General features: G+C 46.3%; 3 protein-coding genes across 4 annotated transcripts; 2 read left to right on the top strand and 1 right to left on the bottom strand.

The window, feature by feature from the left end:
• The first annotated feature begins 4696 nt into the window (after positions 1–4696).
• On the top strand, positions 4697–6392 carry LOC101768784 (acyl transferase 1). Its single transcript, XM_004983412.2, has 2 exons — positions 4697–5144; positions 5264–6392. Exons 1-2 carry the CDS (start codon positions 4719–4721, stop codon positions 6200–6202), a joined length of 1365 nt encoding a protein of 454 aa, XP_004983469.1. The 5' UTR covers positions 4697–4718; the 3' UTR covers positions 6203–6392.
• A 1637-nt stretch (positions 6393–8029) lies between these two features.
• LOC101768120 (acyl transferase 1) lies at positions 8030–9711 on the bottom strand. 2 transcript variants are annotated; one of them, XM_004983410.2, is made up of 2 exons: positions 9148–9711; positions 8030–9077 (listed from the first exon to the last, which is right to left on the bottom strand). In XM_004983410.2, exons 1-2 carry the CDS (start codon positions 9649–9651, stop codon positions 8142–8144), a joined length of 1440 nt encoding a protein of 479 aa, XP_004983467.1. In that variant the 5' UTR covers positions 9652–9711; the 3' UTR covers positions 8030–8141. The 2 variants fall into 2 exon arrangements, with proteins under 2 accessions (XP_004983467.1, XP_004983468.1); XM_004983411.2 differs by having other exon boundaries at positions 8030–9059.
• Positions 9712–11213: 1502 nt separating this feature from the next.
• Positions 11214–12951, top strand: LOC101767711 (acyl transferase 1). The gene is made up of 2 exons (XM_004983409.2): positions 11214–11793; positions 11946–12951. The coding sequence occupies exons 1-2, from the start codon at positions 11365–11367 to the stop codon at positions 12861–12863; spliced, it is 1347 nt and encodes a 448-aa protein (XP_004983466.1). The 5' UTR covers positions 11214–11364; the 3' UTR covers positions 12864–12951.
• Positions 12952–14238: the final 1287 nt, after the last annotated feature.

Genomic DNA, 14238 nt, shown 5'->3' with positions numbered 1-14238 from the left:
ACTGGGAAGAGAGGGAGCAAGCATATGCAATACAAATGTGGGATTTTATGCAAGTTTAGTTCAACACAAACTGTTTTAAATATTTTCTAGCTAATAGAATAAAGAAAAATACATTAGGTTTGCGAAAAAGTTAAAGGTTCAAATTTTTAGTTAGAATTTAAATACTTCTAATAAAGTTGGGATGTCACACCAGCAAGGAATAGATATGGTGACCGGTTCGTGTTAGAAGTTAAGAGAGCAAATAACTTAGTTAAAAACTCTAATTTGTCAGCTCTGCCAAACTTTGTAAAGTGTGATAAACCATTGGAGGATTAATCTGTAACACCCATTAATAATGACATAATGTCTTTGAGATAGCAGTTGACTCACTAGTAGAAAACTGAGTATTAGTCCCAGTTGGAAGGGTGCAAATCTCTCGAAAAACTATCCGGGATAAACCAATTGAGACAAAAGGGGGTGTCTTTTATCCTGGGTCCCAGGGAGACCTCCCCACACGCGCAAGTCACAAGTCACGCGATTTTCACGCGAAATATGCGCGTGCGCGGTTCGTGGGATTCGAACCCACGACCTCAAGCCTCGCGCGTAGCTTCCTTGCCGTCCCACCTACACACCACATCTGACTATATAGGGGATCCAATCCTTTTATACTAACTCGCGGGGACCCTTTTATCCCGGTTGGAAACACCAACGGGGATAAAAGACCCCTTTTTATCCCGGTTGGTATTACAACTCGGGATAAAAGGGTCTCAAGGATTTACTTCTGCCGCCGCCACACGTCGGGGACCCTTTTATTCCGGTTGGAAACACAAACCGGGATAAAAGACTCCCTTTTATCCCGGTTGGTATTACAAATCGGGATAAAAGGGTTCGAGGGCTTTAGTTCTTTTTCAACCACCCATGAGGGACCCTTTTATCCCGGTTGGAGTTTCCAACCGGGATAAAAGACCCTATTTTATCCCAGTTGGTGTCGTGAGCTTTAGTCCCGAGTGGTAACACCAATCGGGATTAAAAGGGTGACCTTTAGTCCCGGTTATTCTTACCACCCGAGACAAAAGGGTCCCCCACAGGTAGCTGATTTTTTCACCCGGGACTAAAGGGTCTCTCACGGGTGGCTGATTTTTGAACCGGGATAAAAGGTAACTTTTAGTTCCGGTTGCAAATACCAACCAGGAGTAAAGCTCCGCGCACCCCCTTTTATACCGGGCCTTTAAACTGGGATTAAAAGGGAGCGCATCGAAAGTCAGTTCTCTACAAGTGACTCAACTGTGGAGAGGGCCAAGGTACAATTGAATTTGGTCTTGAAATTTGTAGGTCTCTACCCGAAATATTTTAATATGTACATCATATCTTGAAATCTGCCGAGTTATTGGCCCGCCTATTGTGTAGCCAGCATACCATTTTCATGTCTAAAACGTACCGGCGCAAGAGTACCAGCAATAAAATAAAGAGTAATGAAGTACTCCCTCTAGTCACAGATAAGTGACGTTTTGGTCATCAATTCTTCAGATCACATCTTTGACTAATATTTTTCGCTACAGAATAGCTAAAAAAATATACCAAAAGTATACAATTGAAAGGTGTTGTACTAGATTTATACAAGGTCGTTGTTGTATGTGGCTACCTAACTGCATACTTTTTGCCCTCTAGCTTCATGCATTAATATTGATCTAGTCACTAAAATTTACTAAAGCGAAATTCTAGTTCCATTTTTTGATGGGATGTTAATGAAGTTGGTAATTGGTAGTTACCACAATTTGTACTAGGCAGCAAAAACTACAAACTGTTCAGTGCAGTAGAGATTACAGACCAATAGTTGTTTATGGTTGATATGAAAAATTAGCAGTCCTCCAGAAATTAGCCTGTAACTAGAGTCCTGCTGTGTACATAGGATTCTTAGTGACAATCGAACTTGAAGCTTTGGTCTGCTGCAAAGAGCAAGGAGCGTAGCTAATTACGTATTCCCTTGTTTCAAATTGTAGGTCGTTTCGGTTTTTTTTGATAAATTTTACTATGTATTAGATATAATGTATATATCTAAAGTCAATACGGCCTACAATTTGAAAACCGAGGAGTATCTAAGAGAGCATACTTGCAAAACTATTCACTAGATTTCTTTTGCTTTGAAAAACTGATCTTGTACATTTTGGTGGAAGAAAAAAAATATTCTTTTTCAACAATGGCCAGTACGTTGCTGTACAAGGACATATATATTTTGCACAAAAGATTTTCATTATATTGTTCATGTGGGCATGCAAATGATTGCTTTTTCCCAATAAGGGATACTAATTCATGCCTCATTCCGTAAGTTCATCATAATATTTAAAATGTTCATTATATTGTTCATGTGGGCATGCAAATGATTTCTTTTTCATCAATAAGGGAAAATTTCTGCTCTAGACCTCATAGGTTCTGATGAATTCTTCTTGAAAATAAAGTGCATATGTAATAACACATATTCGTACACATCTTTGAATTGTTTTGGCCAGTACGTTAACTTAGCCCGCTATTGCCTTTCGCACAATAGGTAGATGCAAAATGTTATGGTTATATACCATATGTCAGAGGGATTAATCAACAACTTTGCATGCATTTAAATATGTCGTGGTTATTGTATACTGAATCTGAAATATTTGCAGAGACTTAAAAATTAGTTCATGTCATTCCTTCTTATAATGGCCCATGTAGTGTTGTGTTAGAATATAAATAAAACAGAGAGAACAAAGATGAACAATCTTGATTCCTTCTTATACATGAATTTGTGAAACTTCTGTCTTTTAAAGTTACCGGCCATGAGTTGATAGACAAGTTAATTGCAACGTTTCCTTATTAGCTTTGACTTTTGCTTGAACTAGCTTGTAGGTCATGAAACTCAATGGTACTGGAAACACTATGGGAAACAGTAAGTTTGCCGAGTGCCCCAGGCACTCGGCGAAGTTCAAAAACACTCGGCAAAGCCTTTGCAGAGTGTAACACTCGGCGAAGAGGACTCGGCGAACATTCCGTTGGCAAACAGTATCTTTGCCGAGTGTCAAAAAACACTCGGCAAAACTAAACACTATTAGCTTTGCCAAGTGTCTTCTACAAACACTCAGCAAAGTACACTTATATTTCATGTATACTCCTTCAATAACGTGTTTTACTAACATTTTTCCGATATACTTTGGAAAAACCTTGTCAAATTCGCTCAACACTGTATATTTGATTTTTCTACTAATATTATTCCATTACTTCATGCAGTTATAGCTCAAATTGAATTTATATCTATTAAAATTCTATAATTACAGTTAATAAATAAAAATTATCAAACGAATCCGAAACATTCCCAAAATTTGACATGAACCAATCTATGTTGTCTGTCGCCTATACAAAAAGTTTTGAAGTCAAACCCTAATTCAAGTGTCACTTGGACTCAAAATCTTACCGAATCCTTTCTAACTTCTACGAATCTTCTCGGGAGATGTGTCGGTTTGTAAGCATCATATGTCAGAAATTGTGCGAAACCTTCTCAATTTTTTACCATAGCCTCCATGTATGATATCATGACATCTTGATAAATCTTGTGATTTTCAAACTTCATTTGCTTTTTTTAGAATTTAAAAACCATTGGGCCACACGTTCGTGGTCGTGTTTTCTGAATAAAATGTTCAAAATTTCTTTTCATTTCCTGGATGAGACCTCAATCCTGATTCAGTAACATGAATATGATTTTTTCACTGATTTTATTCCATTATTTCAATCACTTGCAGTTAAATTTGACTTAAATCAACAAATTCCTCTTAATGAAATTAATTCATTAAAACTAGCAAATAGACCAACAAATAGACCAACTTTTAACATGTAGTACCAAATGTCGTATGTGAGGAGTAGAAAAGTGTGGAGGGCAGAGGTGAAAAAAAAGTTTTGTCTTTACCGAGTGTCGGCGCAAAACACTCGGCAAAATTGACCTTTTGCCGAGTGTCGAGCGGAAGCACTCGGCAACCTCTTAGTTTGCTGAGTGTCGATAACGGACACTCGGCAAAGTTCTAACGGCCGGCATGCTACCCTAACGGACAGCGCATGTGCATGCCACGTGCTGGAGAGTTACCGAGTGTCAAATCTTTGCCAAGTATCGTCTGGATTTTTACCGAGTGTGTTCTCTGTGGCACTCGGCAAATAGGATGTTTGCCGAGTGTATTATGTATGCCGAGTGTATAGGCGTAGACACTCGGCAAACGAGGTGTTTGCCGAGTGCCCGACAAAAAGCACTCGGCAAAGATTTTACACTCGGTAACTCTTCTGCTTCCGGTAGTGAAAGCAATATCTTGTGGTCCAAAAATTAAAATGAACAATCCCTTATCCATGTGTCTAAGTGTCAATATAAGAAGATTGCCCTTACCATATCTCACATTTACAAGTTGAATAATCTAGTTTCAAAGAACTTGTATGTACAATGAAAATGTACTCCCTCCGTCCCAAATTATATATCGTTTTGCTATTTTTAGATTCATAGCTTTTACATGTAATTAGACATAGTGTGTATCTAAGTGCATAGTAAAAATTCTTAAATGTCAAAATGACTTATAATTTGAAATAAGGGAGTATATTTTGTCATTTTTGGAAGTTAAATAAATCATTATGCAACATGTAGATAGTAGAGGCTTATATATATATATATATATATACACATACACGCTGTTGACGTGCTGAGCGCCTGAGCCCCACGCACTAGTGTACACAATATGATGAGCTTCACTACACGCCGGAGCAAGCCCGAGCTTGTGGTGCCATCACGACCGACGCCCCACGAGACGAAGCACCTGTCTGACCTGGACAACCTCCGCAACCACCATGAGTACACTGCAGTAGTCTGCTTCTTCCGTAGCGCCGGTCGCATGCCGAAGGACACCGCGAAGGCCATTCGGGCGGCGCTCGCCGAGGCCCTGGTGTACTACTACCCGGTGGCTGGCCGGCTCCGGGAACTTCCCGGCGGCAAGCTGGCAGTGGAGTGCACGCAGGAAGGCGTGGTGTTCGTCTCGGCAGAGGCCGACCTGGAGCTCCAGGAGCTCAAGCCACTCGTGCTGCCATTCCCATGCGACGGTGAGCTCGTCTGCGATAACGTGGGCGATGTTGGCGTCGTCCTTGGCAAGCCGTTGTTCTTCATGCAGGCACGGTTTCTTTTGTTTCTATAATTTCCCTTTCTTCTACGTCTTGCTTGTCCGATTGCGTAAACAGATTTGATATATAAAACAACAGGATCAATCTAAGATAGTATATTAATTTGTAGGTGACACAATTCAAATGCGGTGGATTCGCTCTTGGTCTGCACATCATGCACTGCATCGCCGACGCCTTCGGTTGGAGCCAGTTCATGAAAGCCGTCGCCGATCTTGCCCACGGCGAGCCGGCGCCGCTCGTCCTGCCCGTGTGGCAACGGGAATTCCTGACGGCGCGAAGCCCGCCGAACATCGCCGACGCCTACCAGGCGTTCCAGCCGCTAGTGGAAGGCACAGGCGTCCACGACGCGCTCCAGTCCACACCGCTCGATACCATGGCGTGCCGGTCCTTCCTCTTCGGGCGCCGGGAGATCGCCGCCCTGCGGAGCCATATCGTCGTCCCGGCGAACCTCCGGCAGCGCTGCACGGACTTCGACGTGCTAGCTGCCGTGACGTGGCTGTGCCGCACGGCGGCGCTGGGCTACGAGCCGAGCCAGAAGGTGTACCTCTACTTCCCTTCCAACGCGCACGGCGGCCGGAGGAAGGGATTCCTCCGTGTCCCGAGAGGGTACTACGGCAACGCCCTCCTCTACAGGATCTTGGGGGTCGCCGCCGGCGAGCTACGCGCTGGCGGGCTCCGGCGCGCGGTCGAGATCGTGTGCGAGGGCAAGGGCGGCCTCTCGCCGGAGTACGCGAGGTCCACGGTGGATCTGCTGGCGTCGCTGCGTGGCAGACGGCTGTTGTTTGACGGAGTGTTCGTCGTGTCGGATGTCACCGAGTTCGTTGGAGACGGGCTGGACTTCGGGTGGGGTGAGTGGGCTGGCGGTGGGGTGGTCGGGCCCAAGCTTGCTAGTTTCCACACGAGGTGCAAGGACGCTGACGGCGAGGAGTCTGTCGTTGTATCGATGGTTTTGCCGGACGTGATCATGGAGAAGTTTCAAGAGGAGCTGGCTGTGTGGCTCAATGGAGATGGGAAGAACGGAAGAAGGTTGCCACGCTCAGCCTTGTAGAGTAGTCTCAATCAATGGGATAAATAATGTTATATATGGCTGGGGTCTTATTGTGGATTTGTGGTTTCTTTATAATCAATTATAAGTGCGCCGTAATAAACTGTAACCGTATAACTAAAATCAGTTACTATTGTTGTGTTGTAATACTAAGAAAGACTGCAACGAAGAGTCAGGTTATCTGTTCACCTTATACACTTACTCTAATAATACAGATCAATACACAAAGAAGCCTTGCGCATGCCATCAACATATATAGATTCTAGAAGTTGCTATTTTACAACATTCTTGGATGGAAGATAAGCTAGCAATCCACTCAACCTCTAAGCAAGGGTGGATCCAGGCCATTTTGGTGCTGCCACTTGACAACAATGGATTTTTAAACCCAATACATATAAAAAATGTTGCTAATATAAGAGAAAGCAGGACTAAAAATCATTAATGATCCTCTATGGATCCGCACCTGCCTCTAAGAGGCATTGCAGCGGCCACCTTCTAGTTTCTCCGCGCTATATATGCACTGCCTCCTTGCTTTCCCTCTCCTCTAAACAAGTGACCTCTCCCCACAGCAGTGGAGGAGGAGCACAGGCCTGGTGCTAGAGCAAACGTGTGAATTAATAAAAGAACATATGTGGATTTTGAATGAAATAGCCGAGTAGATGGAGATAATAACTAGTATTATGGCATAGTTAAAAGTGATAGGCAATACTATAGCTCGTAACCTTTCATGTTACTCGTTACTTTTGACTCGGTCAAGGTGATGGGGGACACTGACGCTACTTTGACGGGCATGACCCCATGCCAAGAGCCTTAGATGTGACGGCTAAAGTTATTAAAACGGAGAAGCTAAACCACACTCGAGTATTTTGATGAGCTCTAACACTCGAATTTTGACCAATCGACGAACGTCACAGTAGATGTGCTTCTTCTCCTTCCCAACAACGGGGACCTCTCCAGTGAGCTTTTAGATTAGGAGTTTCATGGTTTGGGGCTGAGGGTTAGGGGTTACTTGTGCCCACGGACCTAGAAGGAGTTCCGGGGCGGCTCGTCGGCTAGCTGTTGAAGCTGGAGGGATGACTGGAGCGGAGGCGGCGAGGATGCCACCGAAGCTGGGCATGACCCTCGGTGGGTGGTGGAGGCGGTGGGGGTGTAGGATTTATATGATTTTAGTGTCGGTGGTGGTTGCGGTGGCGGCAGAGGCGGCTTTGCACTGTCAGAGCTGGGCAGGGAGCTGTCGGCGGGGAAGGAGGGGGGAGGGGGTGGGAAGCTGGCTGGAATTGTTGAAGAAGATTCTGAGTGAGGATCAAAGCTGAGAGAGGTTCGTCTTGGACCACGGCATATGGTGGTGGCTCGTGCAGCGGGGCACCGCTAGAGTTGGGGATGACGGGGATGGCGGGGGCAAGACGCTGGAGCCCCGCGTGCAGCCGCTCGCTCGCTACAGCATCACGAAAGGATGCGTCAGATGGAAGGGGATAATGCCCTTATGATTGCAATGTTTGTCGATCATGGATGCTACAAGTCACTATTTAGTAAGGTTTTAAATCTCCAGCTATAGCTGTTTGAGGCTGATCAAACTATTTATGCTTATGTACAACTTAGTAGCTATAACCCGCTATAGCCTCATTTAGCTCTGCTATAGCTGTTTTAAAGGTCATCCGCTAAATACCTTTAGTTGAAGATTTAAAACCTTGCTATTTAGTGATCCATAATCAAGATCAAGGTTCTAGCACAATCTCATGAGAATGTAAAACGTAGGGATAAGTTTAGGTATATAGAAGGTCCATATGATAGATAGGAATGGAATTACCACCTTACCTTGCTACTTGAGGATGAAGAAAATGATTTTGGAAAGACTTAAGATATTATCCAAAAGTTTAGTTTTACATGACTGACAGATGAAAATATCCTGCCCATTGAGGCCTTGTTTTTTCCTCCCAAAATACTAATATGAGTCCGCCTCTTGCTTCAGCAAAAGCGCTACCTCCTTCTCGAACCTCTCCACGACTCCCTCCGGCAATAGCATCGACGCAACGACCAACTCGTCACCATCCGAGTTCCGGCACGTCCCGTTGAAGCTCACGTGCGACGACGGCATGGCGACCCCACCGCCGACCCGCTCGGCCCATCCGAAGTCCACGTCGTCCTCGCCGAGCCGCGTCCAGTCTGACACCATGTACGCCGCCTCGTCGTACACCATCGGCGGCTGATCCCCGCCTCCGCATCCGCGCCCGTAGTGCCCACGCATCGACGCCATGAAATCTGCGGTGGACCTCACGTGCTCGTCGCTCATGTCCGTCTTGGCGTCGCGGATGAGCGCCACCGCGTGGCTGAGCGGGCTACGGCGCAGTTCGCCGGCGGCGGCGTCCACGACGTGGTAGACGAGGGCGTTGCCGTAGTACCCTCGCGGGATGTGCTCCCACCTCCGCCGCACGTTCGCGGAGAAGGCGAGGACGGCGCGGTGGTCGTCGTTGAAGCCCCACACCGCCGCCCGGCACCGCCAGATCGCCGCCGTTAGCAGCTCGAATCGGGTGCATGACGCTCCGAGATCCCCTGGGACGTGGCTTCGCAGAACGGACACCTCCGCCGGGCCGAAGAAGAAGTGCCGGTAAACCATGCTCGGCGGCGTCTCACCTGTAGCGTTCTTGAGAAGGGACATCAGTTTTTGTTGCACGTAGGCGGTGTCCGGCGGCTCACGGGCCATCAGCAGATGCCTTTCCCACACGGGAAGCGCCGTTGGGGCGCTCTGGCCCCGTGCCATGTCAGCTATGGCCTTGAGGAACTGGATCATGCCGAAGCCATCGGCGATGCAGTGGCTAATCTGGAGACCAATGGCAAATCCTCCACCTAAGAACCGTGTCACCTGCATGGCATGTGCAAACTCCGGAGAGTTTGTAGACAGTTTCAAATTTTAGCAACTTTTAAGCAACTGTAGCGTGTAGGTAAGGTACCTGGACGGCAACGATCGGCTTGCCCGCGACGACCTGAATGTTGCCGGCGTCGGGCAACAGCTCCTCAACGCACGGGTACGGCGGCAGGAGCGGTGTGCCCAGCTCCTCCAGCCGCACGGCAGCGTCGGCCTCCACAAACGACACCCCCTCCCCGGTGCAGTCCACCACCAGCTTACCGTTGGCCGTCTCCTGCATCCGGCCGGCGACGGGGTAGTAGTACACCAGGGCCTCCGCCAGTGCTGCCTTGACGGCAACGGCTGGGTCTTCCGGCTGCCCATGGCGGCCATCCGTTGGGCGGCACCGGAAGAACTCAACTAAGGGGATGTAGACACGGTGACCATAGTGGTCGTCCATGTCCGACAGGGTCTTCGTCTCGCTTGGTGTCACCCGTGCCGGCGTCACCAGCTCAGGCTTGCCCCGATGTGCAGTGAAGGTGACCATGGTTTGTGTTAGATGGGATGTGAGCTTTGGACGATGGTGTTGCCCACTGCTTAGTTGGAGCATTGGAGCACATATATACAGAGCATGAAAAAAATGCAATAAAACATTGTGCAGCTTTTCCAAAAAATATTTCTATATACATGTATGGTGCTGTCGCATATATAGGAGTAACGGTAAAGAACCAAAAAAACAAAATTTACTGGAATTTTGGTCAAGATTTTTGTATCAAATTAGATTTTGCAGCGCAACAAAACCTTGTTGTGAAAGATAGAACAGCAAGAAAAAAAAAATGCCCCGTGAGCAGTACTCGTACTACGTATGTAGAAACCGGATAAATTGGTTTCTGTAATTCATCTCCGACTTGCTGGATACATATTTCTTTTCCTTTGAAAAGCTGATCTAGTACATTTTGGTGGAAGAAAAAAATGTTGTCTTTTTCAACAAAGGCCAGTACATATATTTCTGTACAAAGAGGACATGTATTTTGCACAAAAAACTTGTCATTATTCACGTGGGCATGCAAATTAATGATTGCTTCTTCTGAATAAGGGATACCAATGCCTCATTCCGTAAGTCCAACATAATATTTAAAATATACACTTCTGTACATTCCGTACGAGGAGAAAATTTCTGCTCTAGACCTCATAGGTTCTGACTTCTGATGAATTCTTCTTGAAAATAAACATATGTAATAACACGTATTTGTACACATCTTTGAATTATTTTGGCCAGTACGTTAGCGTAGGCAGTTCACCTTTCGCACAATATATAGGTTGATGCAAAAATGTTATGGTTATAGTAAACCATATGCCAGAGGGATTAAATAACAAATTTGCATCTATTCAAATATGTCGTGATTACAATGTGTATTGAATCTGAAATATTTGCAGAGACGTAAAAATTAGTTCATATCATCCTTCTTATAATGGCCCATGCAGAATATAAATAAAACGGAGAGAACAAATATGAACAATTTTGATTAGCTATGTGCCTCATATTTATACATGAATTTCTAAAACTTCTGTCTTAAAATTACTGGCCCATGCAGGAGCATGAGTTGATAGACAAGTTCAAATGAATTGCAGTAACTCCAGGCAGATTTCCTCCATGTTTTCTCCAAAACATAAAAAATGTTTTTCAAAATCCTTAATATAGCCCTATAGCAGCTTAAAAATCCAATTATCATTTTTTTCTTGATTTGGCATTTGCATGTTTTTGTTTACGTGCTTTGAGAAAACTTTGCTGCAAATAAACAAGACTAGGCGCCTACAATCCCACCACCATATAGTTTTCTTACAGTAAATATTCCATGGAGCGATATGACCTGATAAGATGCACTACATACCCGTACATACTGTTATGATAAAAGTTTTGATTTCTCTGGATAACTAGGTCGACTTATAATACATTTATTGAACTAATCCATATTTCAATGTGAAAGTTAGATTAAACTGAACCAAAGGACTCATTCAAAACTACAATTAGATTCTCAATTACATCTCTACATACTAGCAGTAAATAGGCAGAAATCCATCTATCTATCTATACCGATACTAATCACAGACTCTCTAGAAATTCCCACGTTAATCGGAACCATCAGGGAATTACAACAGAAACCTCAAGAGTATGACTAGCAATGGAGAACCGGTGGGATGCAGCGACTAGAGTAAGCAAAGTTACACTAGTGTCCTTAATTTGTATAGATGTTGCAATTCTCTTTATATACACACCGCTGCAGCCCTAATACACGACGACCTCATTCTCCACGCCACGATCATGGCGACCTTCGTGACACGCCGGAGCAAGCCCGAGCTTGTTACGTCATCACGTCCCACGCCCCACGAGATCAAGCACCTCTCCGACCTGGACGACCTCCGCAACCACCACGAGTACACCCCCGTCGTTAGCTTCTTCCTTAGCGCCGGTGCCATGCCGGAGGACACCGCGAAGGCCATGCGGGTGGCCCTCGCCGAGGCCCTAGTGCACTACTACCCGTTGGCCGGCCGGCTGCGGGAGCTTCCCAGCGGCAAGCTGGTGGTGGACTGCACGGAGGAAGGGGTGGTGTTCGTCGAGGCGGAGGCGGAGGTGCGTCTCGCAGAGCTCGGCGAGCCACTCGTGCCACCGTTCCCATGTGTCGGTGAGCTCCTCTGCAGCGACGTGGGAGATCCTAGAGTTGTTCTAGGCAAGCCATTGTTCTTTATGCAGGTAACAACTCTTTTCTTTCCCTTTTGGGGGTTTTTGCCGTTTGAAGGTAAATGTTATGGATGACAGTGACAGCAAACACTGTGTTCAGATCTGGATACATTCGTAAATTTTATACGAGTTGCTGTATGCTCAGGACGTGAATTTATGTGGAGGTGACACGGTTCAGATGTGGAGGTTTTGCTGTCGGTCTCCACATGATCCGTTGCATTGCTGACGGCTTCGGCTGGAACCAATTCATCAGAGCCATCGCTGATCTCGCACGCGGTGAGACAGTCCCTCTCATCCTCCCCGTGTGGGAACGTGAGCTCCTCACGGCACGTGTCCCGGCAAGCATCGCCTGTGCCAGCCCGGTCTTCAAGCCGCTGGTCGAGGGGTCAGGCATCGACGACGTGCTGTACTCCACGCCGTTCGACTCCTTGGTCCACCGCCTCTTCCACTTCGGGCCGGGAGAGATCGCCAGGCTGCGAAGCCACGTCACCGCCCACCTCCGTCGGAGCTGCACGGACTTCGAGGTGCTCACCGCCGTCACCTGGCGGTGCCGCACCGCGGCGCTGGGCTACGAGCCGCGTCGGAACGTGTACATCTGCTTCCCTTGCAATGCTCGCGACCTCCTGCACGTCCCGGAAGGCTACTATGGCAACGCTGACCTCTACTGCGTTCTTGAGGTGTCCGTCGGCAGGCTATGCGGCGGCCAGCTTGGGCGAACAATCGAGCTCGTGTGTGGGGGCAAGAGGAGTCTTCTAACGCCGGAGTATGCAAGGTCAATGGTGGATTTGGTGGCGTCGATGCGCGGGCGCCGGCTGGTCTTCAATGGGGTGTACGTCGTGTCCGATGTGACCCACCTCGGCGGCGATGGGTTGGACTTCGGGTGGGGTGAGTGGGTCGCTGGCGGCGTGGTGGCGCCGACGGTAGCTAGTTTCCACATGAGGTGCAAGAATGCTGATGGTGAGGAAGGTGTTGCGGTGTCGATGGTTTTGCCAGGTGCGATGATGGAGAGGTTTGAAGAGGAGCTCGCCGTGTGGTTGAAGAGAGATGAGGGAGAAGGTTCCGATCCCCATGCTCAGTCTTGAGCAGTGTTCACAGTGTAGATTTTAATTAATTGCCAGGAATAAGTCGGATTTGTTAATGTGAGTGCAGAGTCCTAGTCCCTTACATGCAGTCTGAGCCATCGTCTTATTTTACTACAATGAGTTGGGGTGCATAGTTCTTATGAGACAATTGCATATATATAGAATTGCCCCCAAATTTGAGGCGTAACTAGGAGTTTTGCTCTCTTTTTTTTCATCTCCCACTGTAAGGAAAATGGCCTAGCTAGGTGATAATAATTTTGGTGATTAATGACAACATAGTTATTGGAACTAATGGTTTTGCAAGATATACCTTTGTAGGTATTTTATAGATCCCAAGGATGAATTATAATGCCATAAAAATGAGAAGAAATAGAAAGACTTAGAAAAATTCTATGGCATCCAAATGACAGTAAAAATCTATAGATAGTCTTTTTCTAAGGTGTGCAAATAATTGTATTGTGTTGGAGCTCGTTATTGCCACCCTTTTAGTGCTATTTAAGTGGTGTTTTTGCCCTAAATCTTATACTAACCAGTCACTTGGTACCTGAAATAACCCCATATTTGCATATATGTTGTATTTTGAACTATATTGCAAAATGGCATGAAATACTACATAAACAGGCGACTTTTGTATGGGCTTGATTTGGGCTTGTACTTTGGATAACACAAGAGCCTACTCGAGGAAGATTAGCACCAGCAAAGCCCAAGAAAGGTTGGGCTGATCGACCCAAGGCCAATAGGTCGATCGGCCTGGCCCGCTTCACGCTTCTAATGCATCCACGTACACTGAACCATCATTCCAGATGACTTAGGAGCAAAGTATGTTGTGATTTGGCAAGTACATCTCATGGTCAAAGCTGAAGGAAGCTAAGGATTGGAAGGTCAAAAGTCCGGCAGAAGCAGAAAATCTTGTACAGGCCATATCTCCCTCATTCGAATTCCGATTGCAGCGAATTTGGTGTCAAAACTGCATGTCTCAAAAAAATCTACAACTTTTGGATGAAAGTATCAGACATGTGAGGTCCATAAGGGGGTCCGATCGACCCAAGAGGCCCAAGCTGATCGGCCTCACCCTTTTCTAGTTCCATTCAAGGTGCGTTTTGTCCCAAGGCACCTCTAGACTACAAATACCTCCATTCTCCATCGGCATGCGTATCCATCCATCAGAAGTTGGCGAAACAGCGAGACATAGACCATATAGAGCTGAAGGCCGCTGCAAGTCTTCAAATTTGTCTAGGAGATGCCTTAGGCAAAACCCTAGTCACCATGGGCACCTTGCGTGGTTGTGCCATGGCGGAGTTTAGGAGCCATAGTAGATCGTCGATGGTATGTACTCAGAGGTGATGATCTAATACATATTGTGTGAGCAATATTC

The sequence above is a fragment of the Setaria italica genome, chromosome IX (genome assembly GCF_000263155.2).
Source record: "Setaria italica strain Yugu1 chromosome IX, Setaria_italica_v2.0, whole genome shotgun sequence".
NCBI lineage: Eukaryota > Viridiplantae > Streptophyta > Magnoliopsida > Poales > Poaceae > Setaria > Setaria italica.
This window is presented reverse-complemented; position numbering and strand designations above follow the sequence as displayed.